The 26281-nt window shown below is 38.2% G+C and overlaps 1 protein-coding gene across 6 annotated transcripts in view; it reads left to right on the top strand.

The window, feature by feature from the left end:
• The window catches only part of OGDH (oxoglutarate dehydrogenase), a 54122-nt gene that overhangs the window by 23017 nt on the left and 4824 nt on the right, over positions 1–26281 (top strand). For 4 of the 6 annotated variants that reach the window (XM_015891261.3, XM_007420041.4, XM_025176915.2 and 1 more), the window contains exons 5-21: positions 1483–1527; positions 4025–4140; positions 7934–8088; positions 11872–12018; positions 12338–12428; positions 13086–13265; positions 13474–13602; positions 15152–15331; positions 17179–17331; positions 18807–18909; positions 19312–19440; positions 20042–20192; positions 21535–21662; positions 21780–21958; positions 22587–22658; positions 23144–23266; positions 25616–25688. In XM_015891261.3, coding sequence (XP_015746747.1) covers positions 1483–1527; positions 4025–4140; positions 7934–8088; positions 11872–12018; positions 12338–12428; positions 13086–13265; positions 13474–13602; positions 15152–15331; positions 17179–17331; positions 18807–18909; positions 19312–19440; positions 20042–20192; positions 21535–21662; positions 21780–21958; positions 22587–22658; positions 23144–23266; positions 25616–25688 — 2154 coding nt within the window. The remainder of the gene's footprint in view (positions 1–1482; positions 1528–4024; positions 4141–7933; positions 8089–11871; positions 12019–12337; positions 12429–13085; positions 13266–13473; positions 13603–15151; positions 15332–17178; positions 17332–18806; positions 18910–19311; positions 19441–20041; positions 20193–21534; positions 21663–21779; positions 21959–22586; positions 22659–23143; positions 23267–25615; positions 25689–26281) is intronic. The other 2 variants (XM_015891299.3, XM_015891278.3) reach the window with 1 other exon arrangement.

Genomic DNA, 26281 nt, shown 5'->3' on the forward strand with positions numbered 1-26281 from the left:
TGTGGGATTTAAGACTTCAGGACTATATTGTAAAAACTAAAGGAAGATTCAGAATATGGCATATAATTATTTTGATGATTCATAACTTAATGTCCTCTCACAATTCTATAAAAGTTATCCCATTCCCATCATAAATCTTATTGGAGAGTTGTCCCCAGGAAATTCCTAATTGCCCCAACTTTAAAATCTCAGGAATATTAAGTTAAAGAGGGTTGTAGGACTTCAATTTTTTTTGCTTGTTCTGTTAGACAATGCAGAATGTATAATGTTGCAAGTCATCCAGAAATTGATAGTAGCTATAGAGTCCCACATACGCTTATTCCAAATCCATATAATCAGCTGCATCATTCTGGAACTGAAATGTCATGCTGTGTCTCTGGCATAGTGGTGAAAATCAGTGGCAGAATGAAATATGCAATGGAGTAAAGGCAGTTGCAATGCATCACTGTATCCTTTTCTAAAAAATGTAACAGGACCTTTGTCCTAATCCTCCAGGCCAGTTAAACACCACAAGCAAAATAAAAGCTTGTCCTAGTAACTGATATATGCTATCTCTGATACTGAAGGTTATAGCCATCTAGTAGCTGTTGATAATCTTTTCATCCATTCATTTGCCTAACATTGTTAAAACACAAATCGGCAGAATTTAAAACATTTTGAAGAAAAGAATCCTGCAGTTTTAACTCTGTACTGTATGAAGACATCCAAGAAGATGCAGAAAGTAATGTGTCTGCAGACTACATCCAGTCACATTATTGTTGGAGATCTCCTTGTTTGACAGAATTGTATTCTGTCGTGTGGAGGAGCAGAGAGACAATCTAGAAAAAGAGTAATAATTCCATATATTTATAGAGCTGAAAATATAGACTTGTTCTCAAAGGAAGTGTGGTTCTCACTTGGATAAACAAAGATAAGAATAGGAAAGCCAGAATTGTCCTTGATTAGATTGTTGACTTAAGGTTTAGGTATATAGACAAGACTATACGTTTTGCTAGTCTTTGATATATTTCAGTTTAGTCTATAGCACAGGATATGGTAGGATAAAGTGTGTGAATCCTATGCAATCTTATACCTTGCAAATGCAGTGGTTTACAAAATCTAAAAACACAATTTGTCCTAGGGGCATTTACAACTTTAAAGTTTAGGATTTTTAAAAAATTTGCATAAGCAATGAAATCCCAAACATGTAACTTAACTGCTGTTATCTGTCAGGTGTAACTGCTGTGCTTATTTTATTCTCTTTGCGGTCAATATGGCTGGTTCTGAAAGATTCTTCAGATTTTCTCCAGGAGTAGTCATCTTCCGTTCTAACCTCTTTTCTTTGGTGGTTTTTGACCGTGTATGTGTGGATACTGTTTTTAAAAACTTACTTTCTCTTTATACAACAACTTTCTCAATTCTTTGGAATTTAAAAGAAAACTAACTTTGACTCAGTCTCTCTGTCTTCTCCTTTCTGCACCCCACCTTTCCCTCCTTCCCCAGATCTTGCTGTATTCAAGGAGCGGCTGAGAGTGCTAACAGTAGGAGGTATGCAAATAATGAGCGTTTAACCCTTCTGGAGTTTAGGACTCTCTGAATAGTTGACTCTGGGCATGTACAGTGTAGGTAAAGTTACAACTTGCCCCATGTTACAACAGTTTTTTTTTTTTTTTTGTCTTTTCCCCCCAGAATCGCTTTCAATGTTAACAGTGAGAGAGATGTGTGTGATCAAAGCGCTTCATCAGTCACGCTCCTAAATTATGTTCTCTTTCATTGGGTTCAATGTGGTAGTTATTTTCTCTTTATTTGCTTTTGTTTGCTTGTATTGAACATTTCAGAAAGCATTGTTGTGCTTTAACACATTGGTCTCTGCTAAAATGTAATTGTTACTGGATGTTCATCAGAGTGCATATAGAATTGGTTGTGATATGTAAGCTGAGTTTTACTTCTGTTTTATTTTGCTGTGCAGTATTTACTTTTGTTGTGCAGAATGTTCTATGTGGATAGTGAAGTTTAGGGTGTGATGTTCAGGTAGATAGCTAGATTTATCTGCATTACTAAAAGAAAAAAGAAGTGCCATCCTTTTGTGTAACCCTGTTCTGTTTACTTGCAGAATAGCTGAGCACTTTAATTGCAGCCTTCTAGCTGAAAATGTGTATTTTTTTAATCTAACGGTTGAAAGGAACAATGTTGATTTAAAATGTAAAAGCAGCCTACTGATGTTCAGCAGTTTATCTGGGTTTCTTCTTGTGATGGCTATATGCACAACACTGTAAGGTACTGAGGAAATTATCTATCTTTCATGCAGATTTTATGCTTATATAAACAACTATTCTAATCACATTTCCCAATAAAAATAATTGTATTTTGGCTTAAGGAAGAGAATGACCTATGGCTTTTTCAGGCCAACTATCTACAATGTGAAATGTTTTTATATATTACAGTAGATGTCTATCTTATGTTTTATTCAGAAGTTCTAAGCAGCTGAGTATAGATTTGGACCAAAATATGTATTTTAAAAACAAGTCATTCTCTACCTAAGGTAGTGAATTAACCAGCCAAACATTACTTCTCTCCAGTATCCCTATCACACTTGTTTCATATTTTCTTTGCCATTATTCTCCAACATTGGTGGTTGCTTGTGTGTAAGCAACATGGTATAGGTGACTAAACATTGTAGTCAAAATGAGAATTGAGTGGCTCTTGGTGCTAGCCCTATAGGGAGCATCACATGAATTTATTTTTCCTGTTGATCTGCTTTGAAGAGTTTGTAATCTTGTTAAAGTGAGAAGAATGGAATAGCCTCCTACACAGTCTTTTCCAACCATTGAGGTTCAGTGTATCCGGCTGCATCTGAAGCATAGTTGGTAGAAATCTGGGGGAAAAAGCCTTCTTGATGTAGCAACCAAGGTATGGAATTTGCTGCCCAGGAGTTGTAGGTCACTCCCAGCAATCCAGGAGCTTTTACCAACCTTCTTGTGGTTTTGTTTTTCCCCCATCAGGAATTTGGCCTTTATATGATTTTGGCCTTTTCTATAACTGGGGGTCTTTTTTCTAGTTTCTTTTGTGTTTTGTGATAAATCAGTTATTCTGTTGTCCTTAATCCTTTTCGGTTTGCTGATATTAGCATTTAGTTGGAGTGAAAGATGAGGGAGTAATTTCAAAATAGGTATATCTTGTCTACAGTAGTTGCCTGATAGCTGATAGATGCTAAGTTTTTTGGTTTTGTTCTCATTGGGCTGCAATACAAAATTGGCACTTCTGAAAGTTTATGTTTCTTTCTACAATCATCTTTTCGGCTTTGTGATCATCAGCTGCGGAACTATTTTTAATTATTCCAGCAGCTGATGCAAAAATATGTTAATGTTACTACTGTTATAGTCTAGCTATCGTGTAGTTAACATAGGAAAGATTTTTTGATAATAGCTTTAAGTGAATTGTTGAGAAATACTTTCAAGATTTCCAGAAGGTGAAGTGTTTGTGAGGCTTATAGAAAGAGTTTTGCTTACACAAAGACTACTTCACTGTAAAATCATTGTTTCTTTGTAGTGAGCTATTCAGGAGAGTCCTCTGCAGAACTCTATATCATCCTGCAGCTTTTCATACTTTTGGTTCTGGGAAATTGGTCCTTTAACTCTTCATTTCCTGCTTCAATTTATTTTAATTTTGAATACGTGGTGGAATGTGGTGGCAATATATGTTTGCTGTACTTGTATCCCCTTATGTTCCACAAATGTATGTGTGGAGGTCTAAATTTCTTATTAATTGCTTTCCTGGGTTTAATTACCAAATTTCATGGCAAGTATATTTCTTATGTTCATATGCTGTGTGAGTTTTATAATTCTTTTGTTCTTACTTTACCTGTCCAATATTTTAATTCCTGCTTGTGTTTTGTTCATACAAACCTCCTTCATGCTTACTTTGTGCTGCTTTTCTTGTCCCTCCCCATCTCTACCAAAAACCTGGTTCCTGTGTTACGACTGTCTTGAACTGAACACCTTCCCCAATCCTCCTTTGCCTTCTGCTACCTATGAAAATCCTGCAGGGTTTTATGGCCTAGATGAATCAGACCTTGACAAAGTCTTTCACTTGCCTACTACGACTTTCATTGGAGGAAATGAGTCTGCTCTTCCGCTTCGGGAAATCATCCGCCGTTTGGAGGTAAGAAAGCCACCTAAGCATTTTTGGGAACCTATGGCCTATTCTATCTTGTAGGCATAGCAAAGCCAGTTGTGGGCTTCTCTCTCAAACTTACAGCTACCCAAAGTGTGTTAAGTGAAAAAAGTGACAAAAATTGGCAGGAAAGTAGCATGAGACATGTTCCCAAGCTTGTTCCACACATAGGAGAAACATGGGATATGAAGCAGTTCTCTGGAGCACAAGCTGCGGAAATTGTTATCACCAGTGCCGGTTCTGATAATGATGTTCTGCTCCTAATACAATTGGTAGAGGAGTACATTTGGCAAATTCAGTTCTGAAACAGGGTATGTTTTTCCGTTTTCCTTCTGACATCCAAGAGAGAGAGAGAGAGAGGCAGACATTATTTCTCTCAATGATCAGCAAGTAACAAAATAAAATATAGTAGAATACAATAAGGAATCCATACAACTGTGAATACAGTAAGAAATTATAACATAGAATTATGAGCATTAAATCTATAAAATCAGCAAGACTAATTTAAATAATTAAACCTAAAAGGAATCTGATATCCTAATATATTGAAACTGTTTATGCTAAGATGCAGCAAAAATACTAACAACAGAATATGAATACATTGTTACAGTTAGTGGCCACCTTTTTTGCTTATTTACTAATATCTGAGTGGCTAATTAGTCTTGGGAAAGGTATACTTTAGAGTATATTGAATCTTTACATCTTAAGAGGGTTACATTTACTAGTTGATAATCATGTTTTTCTTCTTTTGGTTGTATTGAGACATGGTTCATTCACATGAATCTAGAAATGAATTATTCAGCAGTGGCCTTCTTGTGGGATGTTCGCTTTGTATACCATATGAACTAGTCTGGAAGCCATGGAGTGAATTAAAGCATAAGAGAGAGGGGGAAAGCAGCGTGTGCCTCTGTAGGTGTCTGTGAGAGAGAAAGAAAGGTGTGGAACATGTGCCAGCCACAACCTTAAAATCCCAGATTTTTCTCTTCCAAATTAGCAGTAGAAACAGGGTCTTTTCTTAGCATGCATTCAGAATATTAGCCTGAGCCACTGGTTTTTACGCTATTTCGCTGGCAGAGGCTATACTTTCTTTTTTCTAGGACTTTCTCTGGCTTCAGTTTACTTAACTGGCTTCAGGTTTATTGATTGGTTTGAGTTCAAGTGAGAGAGGCTGACTGTGAGTTCAGATCACAGTTGCTTTGAATTGAGTTTGTGGTTCTGATTAATTTTGTTGCCTTGATTGTGGGACAGCTACACTGCAATGATTAAAAGCTATGCTGCTGTAAGTGATCCCCACTTGTGTGAAGAACCAGAGCAAACCAATACTATGTTGGACAGTTCTGCGACCACTTTTTTGTAGCCCTTTGGGGGACATAAAATAGCTTGTGATTGTGCTTCTGGTAACAGATTCTACAGAATGAAAGAAAATAAATAATTAGACTACAGTGCAATCCCAGGAAAAGGCATGTTTGGTTTAAGGAGTTGCCAGTAGGTGCTACATGTGTGCCTAAATGTGATCCAAGGTACCTTTTTCCCTTTGAATCTGAAGCTGCATAAACCTGCTATGTAAAATTGCCTTTCCCAGCCTCTGTATCCCCCAGAATTCTCAGCAGTAGTCATGTTAGCTAGGGGCATTCTGGGAGCTGAAGTCCACAGATTTGGAGGGTACTCAGTTAGGAGAAGACTACTATAAATCAATAAAAAATCCAGTAAAACAATAAGCAATAGAAGAAGTTAGTGACTGGAAAAAAATCAAAATATTATGCCAGCACGGCAGTCTGGCATAATATAGGAGGGAGGCTGTTCTGTAGGGTGGACACCATCATAGAAAAGGCCTGCCTCTGTGTCTGCGAGCTTTGGCATGAACACAAGAATCTTTTAAAACTTATGGAAACTTTGTGTTTCAGAAAAAGTGCTGCCATGTATAATCTTAAATCTAAGAATCTATTTTAGGCGAAATAAATTGTGAAGCTACTTGATATCTGGTATCAGATCAGTTCAGCCATGTTTGCACAACATTCTGCCACATAATTAACTAAACCAAGGTTTACCAAATTAACCCAACTGTCTGAGCTCATAAACACCGAACTATAAATTGGCTGCACTAACTGGTTCTCACACTACCCTGAAGTACAAACTAGCCAACCCCATTTTAGCTAGCATGTTGTGCAAGCTGAGTGACTATTTTAGAAAGTCTATAAAATAAAAAACTAAAATGTGCAAAACAATCAGGAAAGTGCAAAGCTGATCTAGTGAGTGATCTATTCTAAAAAAGGATGCATTGTGGAAAATACGTACATACGAAAGCTTAAATTGCCATTCCCAAAGGAAGCACTTTTCTTCCTCTGTTTCCTGGCAGCCACAGAGTTTCCTTTGACAATAATGGGTGACTCTTTGCACACTATGTTAAAAAAAAAAGCTGTTGCTGACTCTTTAAAAAACAAAACTGAAGAGGAGGAGGAGGATATGGGAAGGGAAAGCAAAAAAAAAATAAAATCTCAAGGTCATAGTAACTCCTTTATAGACTGCTGTAATTGCCTTATGTAGAAATGAAGCATCAGCTACCTCATTAGCAGGGTTTTTTCCCTGGCCCAGCTTCCCATTTATTCTGGGTTTTAGGGTTGTTCTCCTTTCCCCTGATAGCCAGCTTCTAATTTCCATCCTTCATTAAGTAGCACTACTTTCTGATGAAGGAAATAGCTCTCTGTCCTCTGCTCATGTTCTCAGCGTCACAACTGTGGCTAAAAATAATTTCCAACAAGGTTATTTAAATGCCATTTCTTGCCAAACATTCCTTGCTGCTCTGTTTATAGTCCCTCTATCCGTCCCTGGCATAGCTAGTATTGTCAGTTACCTGAAGTGTAAATTCAGTAGTTTTCAGATTCCTACCTTCAAGAAGCATTTTGCACCTAGGTTTATCTTTCTTTGATTTTTTAGCAAGTATTCAGATTATAGAGTGCACTGGATAGCAGGACTGTGCTTGCTTTGAAAATTATTCAAAAGAGGTGCTTTGAAAAACATGGAAATATTATGCCCTTTTAAAGCAACTGCATTTTTTTCCCAGCTTCTTCATAAGCTTGAAAACAGACAAGGCCATTCTCATTAAAATGTGGCTTCTTTTAATAAGTCAACTCCTTAAAGCAGTTCTTTTCATGCAATTTTTAGCTAGAAGACTGAAGAAAAAGAAACGTGTGGTTCTTTTTAAAGTAATGCCACAGTCATGCTCCCACACATTTTGAACTATCTCTTTTTGCCAGCATCTCATGTAAACTGGGCACACTCCAAAGCATATCAACATTTCTGTGCAACAGCATGTTGCATACATAGATCCATAACTAACAATATTTTCATAGGAAAATTGTCTGCTACAACTGATCTTTCCACTTAATAGTTCCTGATGTCCACTGTTAACTGAAAATCTTGGAAACAACCAACTTTTTTATTTTATAACTGAATATAACTACATAAACAGTCTTCAAATGCCAAATCTTGACTGTTTACATCCTTCAGTAATAATGTAATGTCTAACTAGTGCGTAATTTGTTGAATTTGATTTGTCAGCACTTGGACTGAAATCCTAGTTTATCTGAAACTCCACTAACTGGCTTAGACCTTCTCTATTGACTTAATCATCACAGTATGTTTGTGTTATTAACTTGGTCTTTAGAGGGAGAAAAACAAATGAATAAAATTAAAACATAGCTCATATAAAGTAATCTTTTAATTTGTGCTTGGAGATGGCTGAATCTTTTGCTCTAACTTGCATCTTTCCTTTCTTTAACAGATGGCTTACTGTCAGCACATTGGAGTAGAATTCATGTTTATTAATGATCTTGAGCAATGTCAGTGGATAAGACAGAAATTTGAAACGCCTGGTGTCATGCAGTTCTCTAATGAGGAGAAGCGCACCCTGCTGGCCAGACTAGTGCGTTCAACCAGGTATTTCCTTTTCATCAACTTGCGCTGGAGTTATTGGTGGTAGAAGAATTGTGTTCAGTTTTAAGCTTCTCCGGTTTCAGGTTTCATGGATACAATCAAGGACATAACGGCTTCAGTAAATTGAGATGTAAAGTTCTACCCTAATCCTAGCCATATTTATAACCACACAGAGTGGCATTAGTGACATTTGTGAAAGCATGTATCTCATGGAAAATGTTCTCCATATATGTTTAGATTGCAGCTCCTATCACTCTTGATCCCTACCTCTTTTGGGGAGAGATGATGGACTCTAACACTCTAGAGGATATTGGGTTCAAAAAAGATGGTGTATGTTATTAAACAATGGCTAATCTTTTAATTGGCAATATAGAACTTCCCTTACATAATAGGCCAATACAGGAAGATCCCTTACTCGGGGAGACAATGCCTCTGTGACTCTCGACACACAGAAACAATAGAGCATGTGCTTCTCCAGTGCCTGAATTACAGAGACATTCGTACTAGCCTCATTACTCACCATTACTGCATAAATACCCAGGGTGCACAGGACAATTTTACACTTGTCTCCTACTTTCGGATACCAACCCTGTATAACATACAATGTTGCCAGATTCTGCACAGCAGCAATTAAAATTTGTCAAATAATGGTCTGTGCCATAAACTAGACTTAATGAACATCTACACCATACTAGAGTTCTCTGTAATTTGATATAGTCTTCCACATGCTAAACTTTATGCTCCCCTACACCCATCTAATGTTTGTACCCCTCCTTTCAGATTCTTTCAGGCTCTTGTTTTTTATATATACTTTCTGTTTTAATACATATATTTTTTTATATCTTCTGGCTTTTCGTATTTTTTTAGACTCTGATGTATCTTCTATGCTTTTTAATTGACTGTACCCCACTTTCCTTATGTATGACCATAATAAAGATTTGATTTTGAAAGATCAGGACAATGTTTGAAGATATTTGTTAATACTGAGTCTTTCTCTTCACTTAACTATATTCAATCTAGTGCTGATATGTTCAATTCATGCACCTAAGAGTTTCAAATTTAAGAGTTTCAATATTTTTTAGATCCTTTTAGATTCTTTCAGAGTCTAATTTTTTATATATACTTTCTGTTTTATATCTTTTAGCTTTTCAAAACTTTTTTTTTAATAGACTCCGATGTATCTGTCATGCTTTTTAATCAACTATATCCCACCCTCCTTATGCTGGTCTATGACCATAATAAAGATTTTATTTTATTTTATTTTATTCCTTACATAACAAGCAAAGATGGGTAACAAGATATGTTGAAGTAGTCATAATTAAATTGAATGACCACTTGTTTTTTTAAGTACCTTCAAATTTTGACATGTTTTTGTTGGCAGTCTTGGTTGACATAATCAAGCTATTGTCCAGCAGGGAACAGGGATATGCCTGAAAGCTGAAACGTTATTTTTAAAAGCAAGATATAAGGGAGCAATGTCAGAGCTAAATGCAGTAGGTGAGAAAGGGAACTCTGTTGTCATTTTAACAAAGTAGGAAGGGGCATTTGCAAGTGAGACTTCATAGGAAATAAATGATTAACTCCTTCCATCATCCAAACACCATAATTGGAGTTGAGCATCCTTGAAATGGAAAATGACTAAAGAGGAGAAGACTTCCAGGTGATAAAATAGTGAACTAGACATCTCCAAAAGAGTGGAGACAACAGCGCGGTAACAATTGACAGATCATCGGTAAGCTCAGTCCAACGGAACATCTCCAGACAAGGAGAGGATGAGAGATCACCCACTTGTGCTCCAGACAGCTGCTCCTCACAAAGAGACCACAGAAAGTGATTGTCCCATAGGTCTGAATGCTGGGAGACGAGGGAAGCCATCAAGCTGTCAACTGCGGCACAGCCTTTAAGGACACTGGGTTCATCTAACCTCATTTTCTAATCTCTTGGATTTGCAATGATTTCAAAGTTAAAAGAGGTCTTCCAAGCAACAAGTTTGTAAAGCTACTTGTTGAGTAAAACTTCATCCCAAAAGAGAAGAAAAAATAACTAATAGTTTAAAGAATTTGAAGACTATAAAATAAGTGGCAAAAAACTAAATAAAAATTTAAGAAAGTTTTAATCAAATTAAGAGACCAGACAAATTTGGAATATTAGGACTTTGGCTAAGACTTTTGAAAAATTGAGTAAACAAAATAATATTTTCGTGGGAACATGAATTGTTTAGTCTATTAGGAAAGAGATCATTGGTTCAAAGTTGAAATTAAGAACAAAGAAACTTGAGACTTTGTGAATACAGAAAGAGGATACTAGAGGGGACTAAAGTTCCAGGCAGGAAAAAGTGAAATTTACAAAATGACAGACAAAGGTATGATACTTGAGACATTTCAAAGGATCTTTGAAGAATTGGGAGAAAAACTGGTAACTAAACTGACAGCAAAACTTTCTGCACCTGTAAATACATTCTTTGAAGAAGATTCTAAGGAAGAAGTAAAAGACGTGAAAGAGAATAACAATGAAGAATTTATAGGCAGACAGGATGAAGTGGTGAAACAAATCCCAGTTGATGTAGAAATATTGGAAAATAAAGAATTTGTGGATTATAAAACAGAGACGATAATCAGAGTGGAATTATAAATGATAAAGAGATGAAAAATGACCTGGGCAAGGACTTATTGTTGGATTTATAAAAGAGGGTTTCTAAAGCCTTGAAGGAATGTTTGAGAAGGGAGAAAGAAAGATTGAATGGAGATTTAATCCCATGATAGCAGGTTGATGAATTAAAGATTAAGATTGTCAGAAACAAAAGAAAAGAATATAAAGTCGACTTGTTTGATCAGGATTAAAATAAGAATTATTTTTATAAAACTCTGGAAATCCTTTATGGATTTTTTTGCTGACACTTGGACAGAAACAACAATGATTTTTGGATTTGTGAATGGATAAGGGGGATTATGGGAAGACGTGAATTATGTATGTAATCTTATAGGGAGTGGGGAAATATTAATTTGCCTGTACTTATGCAAGGAAGGTCGGGAGTCGCTTCTTTAAATATTCTTTTTTCTATTTCTTTTCTCTCTTCTTCTTTCTTCTTGTCTTTTTCTTTCATCTTTTGCACTTTGTATATCTTTTCTTTCTACTCTCTTCTTTCTCCCTGATTTCAGTTTGTATTATCTTTTAGTGTACTCTAATAAAAAAATATTTCAAACAAAAATGACTAAAGAGGACTATTTCCAGGGAAGAATTATTAGGAATTTTCAGAGGGTTTTTTTGGAGGGTGGAGGTCTGTTTGGCATAGGTATATTGATCTCCTACTTCTTTTACAGGACTGTAGATCTCCCAGGGGATCAATAGTTCTGTGAAACTATTTAATAGATGCCAATTCTAATTCCAGCCTACATTCACTGGATGACCTCTAGGTGACAGCATCTATGAATAGTCTTGTCAGTAGAAAGGCTTGACACCCAGCACATCACGCATTCAGAAATGCAAATGGTGGTTAGTTTTCCTGCTGGTAGGTGTCACTTGGGGCAGGGGGAGGAGGAAGGACAGCAGAGAATCCACTAATCAGTATCCTCAAGCTACTCCACATTTCATTGGGTAAGGGCAGCATCACTGCCCAGCCTCGTTCCTGAGATGCAGTAAGATAGGCTATAAGAGCAGCACAGTTTATATCCATATACTCTCCTCACAAGAACAGGAGGGAAGCACATTAACATGGCTTTGCAGAAGAGCCCAGAGACTCATACAGGTTACGTGACAGCTGTCTTTAAAGACATTTCTGTTTTCCAGGTTTGAGGAGTTCCTGCACAGAAAGTGGTCTTCTGAGAAGCGGTTTGGTTTGGAAGGCTGTGAGGTTCTGATTCCTGCTTTAAAGACAATAATTGACAAGTCAAGTGAGAAAGGAGTGGATTATGTTATCATGGGAATGCCCCACAGGTAATGTTGTGCTTAGAGAAAACTGGTTGAAGAGAGTGAAATTGTGAAGAGAGTTTATGCCGGCTTTTAAGCTGTATTTGAGTCAAAACATTCTGTGCTATATTCCTCCTGTGGTTCATTTTTGTGATTTTGCTTTTTTTTCAGTCCCAATGCCCCACTTTTTTCAAATGAGAACGATGTTGATATGACATAGGGTTGCCATAAAGAGGTATACAAAATAGTAATCAAAGCCTTGTTTAAATCAGAATTATTATCTCTGTTATAGCAGACTGAATGTATTCCGTGTAGTATCTGACTAAATATGGTTTTGGTTTTCTAGAGGGCGTCTGAATGTCCTTGCCAATGTTATCAGAAAAGAATTGGAGCAAATTTTCTGCCAGTTTGATTCTAAACTAGAAGCTGCGGATGAAGTGAGTTGCTCAATTTATGCCAGGGTTATATATTTTACTTGACAGAAACTTTCTTCATATTAGTTAGTAACTGTTGTACTTAGTTTTGAAGACAACGACAACTTCTGTGTCTGCCACTGAAGCAAGTCGGGTATGATCTCAACAATGTGCCTCCAACATTTTTCCAGTTGTTCAGGGGATCTTTGTCTACTGTACCCTCCCTGCAGTTTTCTTACTCTTCTATCATGCTTTTTCAAGATTGCTCTTGAATGTCAAGAATGAGGTTCCCGTTCAGCTTAAAGGGTAAATGCTGAAACCACCTCAGATGACTTAAACAGCTGAGTGCAAAAATGATAAAAATGTGTGATTCCTGGCAGTAAATATTAATGCCATCTACTGACTGAGTAACATTTCTGATACTGTTCATGCCAGTATCTCATTCTAACTAGATTTATTTTGCTAAATCCTATCAATATAACCCGAAGTGAACACCAGTATCAGGAGTTTAAGTAGTAACCCCACTGCTGTCTTAATTCTGATTTGAATTTTATACTTTAACTGAATGTATTTTGGATCTGTGTTTATTTCCTTCTAAATTGCAAAGTAGCCATCATGAAGCTCTAAAAATTCACAGAAAAAAATGTATTCCAGAATATTCATAATATTCTCTTTTCTCAGGGTTCAGGGGATGTAAAGTACCACTTGGGAATGTATCACCGAAGGATTAACCGTGTCACTGACAGGACCATCACTCTTTCACTGGTTGCAAATCCTTCTCACTTGGAGGCTGCTGATCCTGTTGTTCAGGGCAAAACAAAGGCGGAACAGTTTTACTGTGGGGACACTGAAGGGAAGAAAGTAAGCTGGCATATATAAGATAGCTTCTCCTTTGTTCTTTTCTTTGCTGTTTTATGCATGTGAGTGTCCAAAAAAGTTTTTCTTTTTCCTTTTGTTTTTACAATGGCAAAATAGTACAAACTGTTGTGAGTACTTCCCTTTTCAGCCACTTTGACACCTAATGCTCCAAAGTTATTAGTACGTCTTTCATTTGTTCTGGTCTGAAAAGGTGATGTCAATCCTTTTGCATGGAGATGCTGCTTTTGCTGGTCAAGGGATCGTTTACGAGACTTTCCATTTGAGTGACCTGCCTTCCTATACAACACATGGGACAGTTCATGTAGTGGTGAATAACCAGGTAAAATACATATTCTTTTGTTACCATGTCAGATTCTCTAACTAACTTTTCTATGATAATTTTTACCAAGAACAAGCAACAGATTAGGAGCTACTTTGGTTTCCTATTATTTGCATTCTTAGTGGAACGTTAAAGATAGTGTTTTGGTTAAATTTATTTACCTTTAAGTGATTGAAGAGTTGAGAGAGAATAAAAACTGAAGCAAATTCAACTCAGTGTTAAACTTGTCAGATGAAGATTGATTTCCTATGGTTAGCCAAGAATTTGGAATGTCCAAGTCCAACTCACATTTCTTGCTTCCTGATTTGACAGAGAATTTTAATACCAATGATTGTGAAACTAAGTGATAGATCTGCACATTGCACTGTTTTTATGAGCTTCTGATGATATTTGTAGCTAATGAAAACCTCTTGGAGGGGACAATTTATGCTGAATAGTTTGTTTTTGTCACAGCAATTTGGGGGGATGGAACTTCTTATGGAATAGGGGCCCTATTGGGTTGCTGCTACCTGAAACTTCGGTATAAAATAAAGGTTTTACATCTTGTACTCCAAAGCTCTATAATTCCTTTTCTTATCTTTCCTTGGTGAGACCCTCATTGTTGTAATGCCTTTTCATGATAGTCCTTGAGAAACTTCCCTTCAGTTCTATCTTGACAGCTGTGTGGACAGCTGTGTCCAAAACCTCTAGGGTTTTGGAACAGGAAAGCAGTAGTCTTGGGCTTCTCTCTGTTAAGCTACAGTCTCTCTGGAAAGATTGTAGGAAAGAACAGCTTTAGGGTTCTAGGACATTCACTGCTGTTTGAATAAGAATGAAGAGTTCTCCAAACAGCAGGGTGAACGCCAAGTTGCTAGTCTTGGGAAACTGCAAGTATAGAACTAGCAACAAAGGAAACAAAGGATAGAGCATACCTTGATTAGCTTTAACTCACCAAAACAAAAAAGGATTCTGGACATTGTGAGGGAAGAGGAAGAAGAAAGATTATTGTTCAGAAGTACTTCACCATAGCTTGATTGAATCATTATCTGGGAAGCTTGTTTTTTACTGGTTTGGACATGACCAGAAGAACTGATAATATGGCTGATTGACCAGGTGTCTCCTGGAGATAAGCTTGTCACATCTAGTTATTCTGCAATGCACATCAATGTAATTAAGGCTAGTTTAATTTTTTCCTTTTCCAGAAAGAATAGTTAACATTTTTTTAGAATTGTCAGCAAAATTAGATTTTTCACAGAATGCATCTCTTGGCTCCTAGGACTCAGCCTAAGCGCTCTTTTCATCTTCTGACTGTTCTTTTCAGGATTGGAGAAATTACCTTTTAAAATCCATGCCTCATACTAAAGTCTCAGTATTCTTACATATACACATCATCCTCAGTAAGGAATATTCTGCAAAAGTGGTTTGGAAACAGCTTCCTTACACCTTCAGTATTTAACTAACTTTTCCACTTATCACCTAAAGAATTTTGAGTCGATGATATATTGAATCCTCATGTAGTTTGTATTATCTTTATGGTCATTTTTTAAAATGGTTTCTATTGTCATTTCAGATTGGTTTCACTACTGATCCTCGTATGGCCCGTTCTTCTCCATACCCAACTGATGTGGCTCGTGTAGTTAATGCACCCATTTTCCATGTCAATGCTGATGATCCAGAGGCTGTGGTGTATGTGTGCAATGTGGCAGCTGAATGGCGAAGTACTTTCCACAAAGATGTAGTGGTGGATCTGGTAGGTAGTACTAATTCTTCTGACGTACTGATAAATTTAGTTGGGATTATATAATGGGCTATTTAAGAAATTTACAAAACAATATAGGTATCTTGTGGTATCCATGTTGAAAATTTGGAGTTTATTATCATAGGTAAATGATAATAAATGTCCCTTGGTTGTTTGAATGCTTTGAATGATGGAGGTGTGTAAGTGGTGAAAAACTAGAACAAAAGAGACCCAGTTTGGTCTAGTGGTGAAGGCACCAGGCTAGAAAGTAGGAGACTGTGAGTTCTAGTCCTGCCTTAGGCATGAAAGCCAGCTGGGTGACTTTGGGCCAGTCATTCTCTCTCAGCCCAACTCACCTCACAGACTTCTTGTTGTGGGGAGAATAGAAGGAAGAAGGAATATTAGGTATGTTCACCGCTTTGAGTTATTTATGAAAATAATAAAGGCGGGATAAAAACAATCTTTAAAAAATGATGAATTTGGGTGCCTTGGTAATACATTTGCTAAAGATGTGAGATGATTGGAACATTTTTAACATGAGCAAATGCTAGCAGAAAGATGGTGGGTAATATTTTGCTAAAAGCAGAAAAAATAATTATATATCTGTGTGCTTCTATGGACTTTATTATATAGAAATGAGAGTTGGCTATGTCAAGAGAAAATTGAAAGTGAGTTGAATAGAATGAACGCATGACCTAAGAAATATGTGTGGAAAAACCAGAAGAGATAGACTCTAGAATGAATTACCTCTAAATGAATGCATACATGACTGATCAGTAGAAGAGAAATATGCTAAAATGGCTTGGTCACATAGAGAGAATGCATGAGGATCACATTGCAGAACAAATATGCAGTGGAAGAATGAATGGGTTGAGAGGAACACTAAGAAAGTTGTGATTGGATGCAGTTGATGAGATCCTCAACAAGAAGAGGTAAGTTTAAAGAGCAAAAATCAGAGTGTGAAGTAGTAGATAGACACGTTAGAAACAAGGACAGTTTGCAAGGACAGAAATATATGGAGAAGTAGTGAATGATTTGCTACAAACTAGATTTAGTTATGTTTTCTTTTCTTATTTATGCCTTTAATTTCTTTGGCATAATGTTTCTTACCCCCTTGTGCACTTCATATAATGTTGCTTACTCCAAAAAAGAAAAGTGTAAGTGGTATTTATGTTTGTGTGTACGTAGTTTTAAGCCAGCTTTTAGAATTAGACCTCCCAAAGTGATATACTAAAACAAGATACAAATTACAGGTCACTGCCTCAGAAGAGATATCTAGAATCAATCAGAGATAGCCTTTAACAGGCCAAATGGCAGGGCTGAAGGACTGATGTATTGGTTTATTGGAAGGGGGTTGCATGGAAGGCCATTATTGAGAGGACACTGTTCCTAGTGCACCTTAGTCTTGGATGGACTGTAGTGTGGGAAATTGAGGAATAATTGGAGATTGAGTGGGGCAGAAGATTCCTGTTTTTTCACAATCTCCTCCATGCTATAGTTGGGAGTCTGCATAAATCAATGGTATTTATATTAGTAAATAAATAAATAGCTTGCCCCACTCAGCCATATCCACCACTTCTTTGAGGAGCATTTTCAAAGGGCTTTGTGGAATGGTGGAAAGAGAAGATTATGTAAAATGTAAAATCTTCCAAAGCCAGAAGGTTTTTCTTCTGTGATAACATTTCAGGGAATCCTGCTTTCCATTTCTGCTAATTTGTCATCCCTTTACACCCATGCCTGTCTTCAATCAAGCATTTCCCTATAATTATTGAGTTTGAATTTTTTTTTTAATTTGGGAAGATGAATTGTTTAGGTCAAGAGTGAATATATGGGATTTCTCTCCCTTTCAAACATGCTAGGTGTGCTACAGGCGAAATGGGCATAATGAGATGGATGAGCCAATGTTCACTCAGCCATTGATGTACAAGCAGATCCGAAAGCAGAAGCCTGTGCTACAGAAGTATGCTGAAACACTGATTTCACAAGGAGTAGTAAATCAGCCGGAATATGAGGTACTTTTATTTATGGCTTAGCAGTCAATCTGTAGCTTAGCCATGCTTTAGACATTTTTCTCTTCCTCTTCCTCCTGTTCCATTCTTTTTTTTAATGAATAAACTGGGAAGGGGCTCCACTGGGGTCAAAAGTGCAAACTAAAAATTACATTTATAGCTCCATAAAATAGCTTGATCCTACTGTAATACATGATGACATCAACTATCACTGTCCCAGGCTTTGATCAAGGAATAATAGCAGCATCTCAAATATGAACTAGAAGGGAAGAAAGCTGATGTGATATGAAGAGCAAATTGAAGACTCCTGGTGACTTCATGGAGATGTCCATTAGTAGGCACCAATATGGAAGTGATTTCCTATTGCCTGCAGGCAAGGGTTTTTTTAATTTATTTTTTCAATTTTAATCTTCACCCCTGGAAGTTCCTGGTGATCTCCTGGTCTGACCCTGCTTTTCAAGATCATCTTAACTCAGTCATAAAACCAGTTGAAGAAATAGTCTGCTAATTAAGGAGAAGGATTTAATTGTGAGCAAAGTATTACTCCTCCAGCCCGTGTCCTCCATTTTGGGATTGCTTGCACAATTGCATTTTGACTAACAGTCTTAGGAACTCTTCTCTTATCTATTTAGACATTCCTTCAATTTTTTCTGTAAATTGCCCTGTTCTCTTGCCATGTCACACACCTTTTTCTATCCAGAAAGATACCAGTAACATGGACTAGTCAGTGGGCAACTTGATATTCCTCATCCCATTATTGTACCTAGCATTTCACAATTTCAGAGACTTTTGGCATTTGATAAATACTACAATGCATGGTATAATACAAGAACGTTCAGTACCCAGCCAGGATTAATTAGTAGTCTCTCATTTTACTATGGCAACTGGTAATATTTCTCTGATATTGCGTATCTTATTGAAACTTGTTTAATCAGATATATGCCATTGTGTATATGAACTGGTTTGTTATAGAATGATTATCCCTTTCAGAAAGCCAGCTGTTCTAGCTTTGGAAGCAGCTTTTCAATAACAAGGACATGTTTGCCCCAGCAAAAGCTCTGACTTTATTATAGAGAAAATAGAAGCTGATACTTACAGCCCAGTAGATAAATTATAATACTACCAGTTTGGGTTGAGATATACAGGTAATCCCCAGTTTAAGAACAACTTCCGTTCCCAAGGTCTCTCCTTAAGTCAAATTTCATGTAAGCTGGAACAGTATCATTGTATAATACTGTATAAGTAGTATTGTGTAATTAACTTGAACCATTGTGTATTGAACTTGAATCATTATGTATTTAACTCAAATTTTGCTACAACAGGCTCCGCTCTTAACTATGGGTTGTCCTTAAACTGGACATTCTTAACCCGGGGGCTACTCTGTATGTTCTAATTCTAAGAAGGCATTTATTTAGACTAAATTGTTGGTAATATTTGTCCTCGGGCCCACCTCTACATTATGCTCCTTTGCATTTCAGGAGGAAATTTCCAAGTATGACAAAATCTGTGAAGAGGCTCATGCCAGGTCCAAGGATGAAAAAATCCTTCACATCAAGCATTGGTTAGATTCACCATGGCCTGGTAAGTTACTGTCTGCTTGCTAATGGCCATGGTTAAAAAATAATTCTTGGCCAATAGATGACACTTGCAATTTCTGGCACAGAAATTAGTTGTACTTGCCTAGAACTTCCAGTTCTGAAAATTTTGTACAAAGGTCATAGGATGTAGTAAGCATTATTAATAAACAAAATGTGCTTGCATTAAACTAAGAAGTACTTGATGAAGAACTTTTGTTCATCTCACAGATGCTCTGGCAGGATGATCCAGTAGTTTAATTGGACAGGGTTTATTTGCCAAATATCTTCTCAAAAGAATTTGGCAGTTAAGGACATCTTTTTAAAGTAATTGTTCTAGTAGCTAGAGCTTGCTTCTCCTGTGAATGTCTGCTTTGCCTCTTTTTATGTCCTCTTCTTACATTTCCAGGTTTCTTCACTCTGGATGGCCAACCTCGGAGCATGACTTGTCCTTCTACTGGCTTGAATGAAGAAGATTTGGTCCATATAGGAAAGGTGGCCAGCTCAGTTCCTGTTGAAAATTTTACCATTCATGGGGGTATGGTTTTCTATATATATTTTTCCCTTGAGTTTCACTTTTTAAAGATTGCATTAGAAAATACAATGTCTTTCTTGTACGGTGGGCTCTTTTGCAAAGTTTTCTTGAAGCCTCTTAGATAGATGTTCAGAACTGATGGAACAATCAGTACTTTGCTTCTCTGTTGCCTGTTTTAGTTATTGTTAACAGGATTCCATGTATAATACATCCTAGTCATAGCCAATCCAAGTTGTCAGCAAATTAAGATGAAAAGAGATTCTGTTTCAGGACTTAAGTCTTCCGGTTTTGGTCTTTTTCTACATTTTGTTTGTGCTTTGATTTATAATAGCCTTACCTGAGCACCCTCTAGGCACGTGGGTTTCAGCTCCCAGAATTCCACAGCCAGCATGGTCACTGGAATTGTAGTACATACATTCTGGAATTGCAGTACATACATCTGAAGGGTACTCAGGTTATGGAAGTGATCTATGATGCAATATTATTTACTATGTGTTACCTGAAGCGATAGACTTTCAGAACATCTGTAAACACATCTCTACATTTTGGAAAAGGCTGCCATAAGGTTTTCAAGCAGACTGAAGACAATTATTTTTCTCTGAAGGTTTAAGTAGGATTCTAAAAACACGTGGAGAGATGGTTGCCAATAGGACTGTAGACTGGGCCTTAGCAGAATATATGGCATTTGGCTCACTTCTTAAAGAAGGAATCCATATTCGGCTGAGTGGACAAGATGTTGAAAGAGGAACATTCAGGTAAAGTATTTTGACCACACATAGGCAATATTTCTTTTACCAATACAGAGCTTTAGTGAAAATTCCTTAAATTAGGGGGCAAATGCAAAGTACCAATGTAACATTATGCCGGGCTTAGGTCATAATAGTGAGCAGCCAGATATGTAGCTTTGTATCTCCCTTCTAGGGCCTGTAGTAGGAAGGACATCAAATCAAGCCAATGAGAATGCCCTCCTATAATTAGGAAACTTGATAGGTATCTAGCAGGTCTAAGGAGAGTAAACAAATCTTTGGAAAGATATGCCTAGTCTAATTGGATATCAGTACCCAAATGTGCAAAGTTGTGTTAAAGAAAATCCAAAAGCTCCTTTTTTTTTTTTTTTTTTTGCCTATTGCTTTAGGCCAGGATGACACAAAGTTGTCAATAAGGATCCAAGATATCAGACCTAGAGGGGCAAAGTATATTTTGGCCCAGTATGTGAAGGTGTATAACCAGGCATTAATTGCATTAATCCTGTTGATGTTGACCTCACTGCAAACAACTGTGTTTGTGACACAGCAGGGGACTTTAAATATGTTCCTAAGAAATTTGGTCCGAACTCTTTGTAGAGGACCAAAGGAACTGCATGGGTTGTGCTCTAGCTTTAACTGAGTATACCTAGTGTGCAGCTGGGATGAGTCAAGCCCCTTTAGTACAGAAATTGATTGCAATGTGTCTGGCTCACTAGGTGTTTTGTATAACATATTCTTTGTGCATTGTGCTTGAGATTGTGGCATGGAAAACTACGCCTAAGTATTTAAACAACTTAACCTGCTCAATAGAATGATTATTTAGAGTCCAAACATGATAGCATTTCACAAAGACCATCACCTCGGTCTTGTAGTTGATTTCCAGAGCTTTAGAAACACAATAATTGGCCAACACTTGTCAACACTTAGGCCCATCAGGGAAAGTTACGCCACATTATCCGCATGTAATAGGATTGAAATATGTTTCTTGGCTAGTTTTGGTGGGTGATGAGAGAGGCTGTTCATCATGGCAACTAGTGCATTAATATAATAGTCAAACAACAATGGGGCAAGAATACAGCCTTGTCCGAGTCCTCTATTAACAGGGGTCTCACTGGTATAGTGTCCTGTGGAGCTTTATCTAACTTTTATGGTTGTTTTATTATAGAGATTATAGATTAGTAATAGCAGCCTTCTGTCTGTGGAAGAGTTTTGTAATTTGCACTACAGTTTGGGTCTAGAAATCAGATTTAAAGCTGCTTTGAAGTCTATGAAAGCTGCATAGAATGAAGCCCGTGGTTTGGGCTTTTCTGCCAGGGATTTGAATAGCATTTGTACCTGTATTGTTCTTCAGCCATCGGCACCATGTCTTGCATGATCAGAATGTTGACAAGAGAACCTGTATTCCCATGAATCATCTGTGGCCAAATCAAGCTCCTTATACTGTCTGCAATAGTTCTCTCTCAGAATATGGAGTCCTAGGTATGTCCTTTCCCTACTAAGATGTAAGGGAGTTAAATTAAACTGTTGATTTTTAAGTCTATCTCCCGCTAATAATCTTTTCCCCTGAAAACATGTTTTCCATTTGTATCACTGCAGGATTTGAGCTAGGCTTTGCGATGGCCAGTCCCAATGCTTTGGTGTTATGGGAAGCTCAGTTTGGTGACTTCCACAATACAGCTCAATGTATAATTGACCAGTTCATCTGCTCTGGGCAGGCCAAGTGGGTGAGGCAAAATGGCATTGTACTTCTTCTTCCCCATGGCATGGAGGGCATGGTAAGGAAGCATATCTATTGTTAATAATTCTCCTTTTACCTGCCTGGTAGATTTAGACTTAAGATCTATATTTAGACTGTGCTAGATTAGATCCCACATATAGACCATTTGCCCCACAGTGAAAGTTCTTCTATAGGTTGAAGTAGCCAAATGCATTAGGTTGTGTCTACATAACAAAATTGAAAATGAGAAGTAATATTAACTTTTGTTCCGATATCAGAGCAAGTTCTAATGGTACCTTGGAAAATGCATACTAGTGTATACCAGAATTTGGGATTTTGAGTTCCGACTGATTTTATTATTGCTTGTTTGTTTATTATTTTTTACACCTACCTTTTCTCTAAGTGTCTCAAGGCATCATACATTGGCTGACTCCTCATTTTATCCTACAACAAGAACCTAGCGAGGTAGGGCAAGTGGCCCAAACTAATCCAGCTAATTCCATCATCAAGAGGGGATTTGAACATGGCTCTCCCTACTTCCAATCCAGTATTCTAACCACTGCCCCACAGCAGCTCTCCTTCTAGAAGAAATGCTCAGTTTTGCCAAATGCTCAGTTTTGCCTCTATGTCTTGTTTGGCCCCCCAAAAAAGCTATTACTCTTGAAAGTACCCTTGTCTGTTTGCAGGGCCCTGAGCATTCTTCTGCTCGACCAGAACGATTCCTGCAAATGTGCAATGATGATCCAGATGTCTTCCCGGTGAGTTGGCTGTGAGTGCACGTTGGCTGCACCTTTCTTCTGTCAACACGTCCCCTAGCCAGATTTCTAAGAGTGCTGAGAAGGGTTTCTGGAAAAATCAGTCCAGTATCATCTTGTTGTAGACTGATTGGCTCCTCACTGTGTCCCTGAACTCTCTGTAATCATATCAGTGGTTTATGTCAGGGTAGGTGACCTGAGATATCATGGATGTGTACTGCCTACAGCCCCCAACCTGTTTAAAAAGTGTCATGGATTCCTAGCATTTTGAGATGGGCAATACAAAAACTAATAATGCTTACAAGGAAAAAAAAATCCTCCCCAAAATATCTGGCCATCCCTAATTTTGATCTCACCCCACCTTGTTTAAGTTGTCCCCTGCGTCCCCCCCCCACCTTTCTTCACAGTTGATTTTCAGGTTCTTTGACTACTTTGGCTGTGCATGCAATTATTCTATCTTTCTGAACTCCGTCATCATTTTCCTACAGAAACTGGATGACTTTGATGTGCGCCAGCTCTACGACTGCAATTGGATTGTCGTGAACTGCTCCAGCCCAGCAAACTTTTTCCACGTTGTGCGGAGGCAAATACTTCTCCCCTTCCGGAAACCAGTTAGTATGAAGAATGACTTCCTTAGCATAGAGAGGGACATGTGTCCTTGCTTCTCCCAATGTAGCTTTCTAGCTCTAATTAGACCCTGAAGTCAAGTAGAGAGCAGTACATGATACATTGTGAAATAATTCTCAACTTATCACTAGTCAAGGAAAAATACACTACTGGATGGGAGAACTATAACTGAAGAATAATTTGCAAAGAGCTTGTTTTGCTTGGTGGATTCTGATTATCCTGCAAGTTCTGTTTCTTGGTATTTTTATAGCGCCTTGTTCACCACTGGGAGGTCTCTTTCTAATAAAAGCTACTGGGCAAATGATTTCACTTCCTCATTGAACCTCATGCCATATACATATTCATGCCTTGGAAAGGCTGATTAGCTAGTTACAGCTGATATGGTTTACTGAATATTAATATCCTATTTTTCAGGCAAATTATTTTAAATTATACCTTACAGAAGATTGTAACCCAACGACCCTGGAGCCCTTGTTTTTCTGACTGATCAAAAATATTTTTTTTCCAGCTATAGTTATATTTCAAATGTGGTCACCACCCATCTCACTACAGAATGACTCTGGGCAGTTTACAGTAAAATATATATAGTATTTATATACATCTGATATATAATATCAGAGCAATTGAACTGAGTGGCAGATATGAATGGAATATCAAATACAGGTAGTCCTCGCTTAACAACCCTAATTGGGACCAGAATTTCCATCACTAAGTGATATGGTAATTAAGTGAAGCATCACATGACCACACCGCTTAGTGACAGCAGTTTTAGTAGTCCCAGTTACAGTCGTTAGGCCAGGACTTCACAATTCTTCTGCCCTGTTGCACTCCCCACCACTTCAGCTACCTCCACCTGCCTATCTATCCCCCATCTCTGCCCTTTCGCCCACCCTGCGCTCTGCCACCCCTACTGTCCTGCACTCCACCACCTCTGCCACCCTGCACTACACTGCTCCTGCCGCCCTGCACTCCACCATCCCCACCAGCCTGCATTCCACTGCCCTACGCTCTGCCACCCCTGCTGTCCTGCCGCCCAGTGCTCCATTGCCACTGCTGCCCCCGCTGCCCTGTGCTCCACTACCCTGCATTCTGATGCCCCTGCTGCCCTGCATTCCGTCCTGCATCTCCATTGTCCCTATCCTGCTGAATTTCACCATTTTCTTCTTTCTGCTGCTGATGAGGCATACCAGCAGCAGCCAGCAGCTGCTTCGTGAAGGACCAGGCCAGGCATGCCTTGTCAGCAGCAGGAGAAAGAAGACCCAAACATCAGCTGGGAGTGGCAGGGGCAGTGGAGTGCAGGGCTGTGGGGGTGCAGGGTGGAGTGCAGAGCAGCAGAGGTGGCAGAGCACAAGGCAGCCAAAAGGGCAGAGATGGGGAGGAGATAGGTGGGGGGAGAGTTGAAGTGCATCCTGTGGTTGTACATGCAGGCAAGCTGCCAAGTGCCCAAATTTTGATCACGTGACTGCAAGGGCACTGCTGCAGCCATAACTTTGAGGACTATTGTAACTTTGAACGGTTGCTGAACAAATGGTTGTTAAGTGAGGACTACATATACAGTGTTAGCAGATTGAAGCAGCCAGAATGGATCCAGTCCAGCATCCTGATTCCAATGTCCCTTAATCCAGTGCTTCTGGAAAGCCAAGAAATATAGGCTTAAGACTATAGCCCTCCCTCATAGTTACCCCTTTGACATCCAGGTTTTTAGCTTCTGAAGATGGGAAACCTGCATAGCCACTACAGTGCTGCTAGATGAATTTTAAAGCCATCTTAGCCAGATCCATGAATGTCTGCTGGCATTCCTTCTATTCCTACCTTCTTGAGGCTTTCTTGCTTCAGAGCATTGTGTTTACTTTGCTAGTCCGAGTATGTTACCAGTCCAAAAGCAGAACCACAGATCCAAAATAATTCAGGATCTCTATAGCATCCCAGCAGGTGCACATTTTGAATTTCACTCAAGCACCATTTGTAGTCTTATACGAGATTAGGGATTACAAATCAAACACTTTCATGGTATCCCTAAACATATTGGTACTGAAGGGAGCACTTTGATTGTTTTGCATTCAGGCTAAATGTCTCACTGATGAGTATGAAAATTAATTGATCCTGATATATAGCATCATCTTATTGTGTGGTTTGTATTTGGTCTTTGGTCAGTTCTCTCCTAGTAACTTCAGGTGCAGTTCTAATGATATATAAAAGCAAAACCTTTGAATAACTAACTTCGAATTATTGGTCTTTCACTGAATTCTGAACACTTCGGTTCTTACGCTCGATACTAATTCGGGGTTGTGTTCCCCGGGCCCCTTCTCTCCCTCCCTCTCTCTCTCTTTTAGCTGATAGTCTTCACTCCAAAGTCATTGTTGCGTCACCCCGAAGCTCGGTCCAGCTTTGACGAAATGCTGCCAGGTACAGGAGGCATGGGATCGGGGTTAGGGAGGAACGTCTTCTCTTGCAGGAAGGAATATATGACTTAATAATTAGGCGAGGACATAGTAAATGTGATATGGAGCAGCTGTGTCCCTAATAAAACCTGAACTATTTTTCCTGTTTTTAAAGAAAGCAAGCTTCACTTATTAGTTTTTAAGCTTTAGTGTCAAATCTATTGCCAGATTCCTATAACCTGAGCAATTCATGGAACTAGAAAAATAGTCAGAAAAGTTTCTTTAAAAAAAAAAAAAATCACCTTAGGGGACTATTAAAGGGATTTGCTCCCTTTAAAAACTCTATGTTTTGCTATGGGCCTGACCTCATATGGGTTGAGGTCAGGCCCATATATCTGAGCTTGTTAGGTGAATACTGGATAATTTCCTAACAAGCACTTGAAAATGCTACCAGAATGATTTATGGTAACAAGCCAATAACACATTTACTTGATCCACTGGGGTTTTATTCTCTGGTATTGCTAAGATCTAGTCATCCATGGGACTCTCTTTCAGTCTTAGAATTTGTCAGCCATGAGTACCAGTCACCCTCCTGGCCTATACTAATGTTCAGGCACC

Source organism: Python bivittatus, unplaced genomic scaffold (assembly GCF_059951505.1).
Source record: "Python bivittatus isolate LINGU-HERP-01145 unplaced genomic scaffold, Pbiv_v1 ctg000320_np1212, whole genome shotgun sequence".
Taxonomy (NCBI): Eukaryota; Metazoa; Chordata; class Lepidosauria; order Squamata; family Pythonidae; genus Python; species Python bivittatus.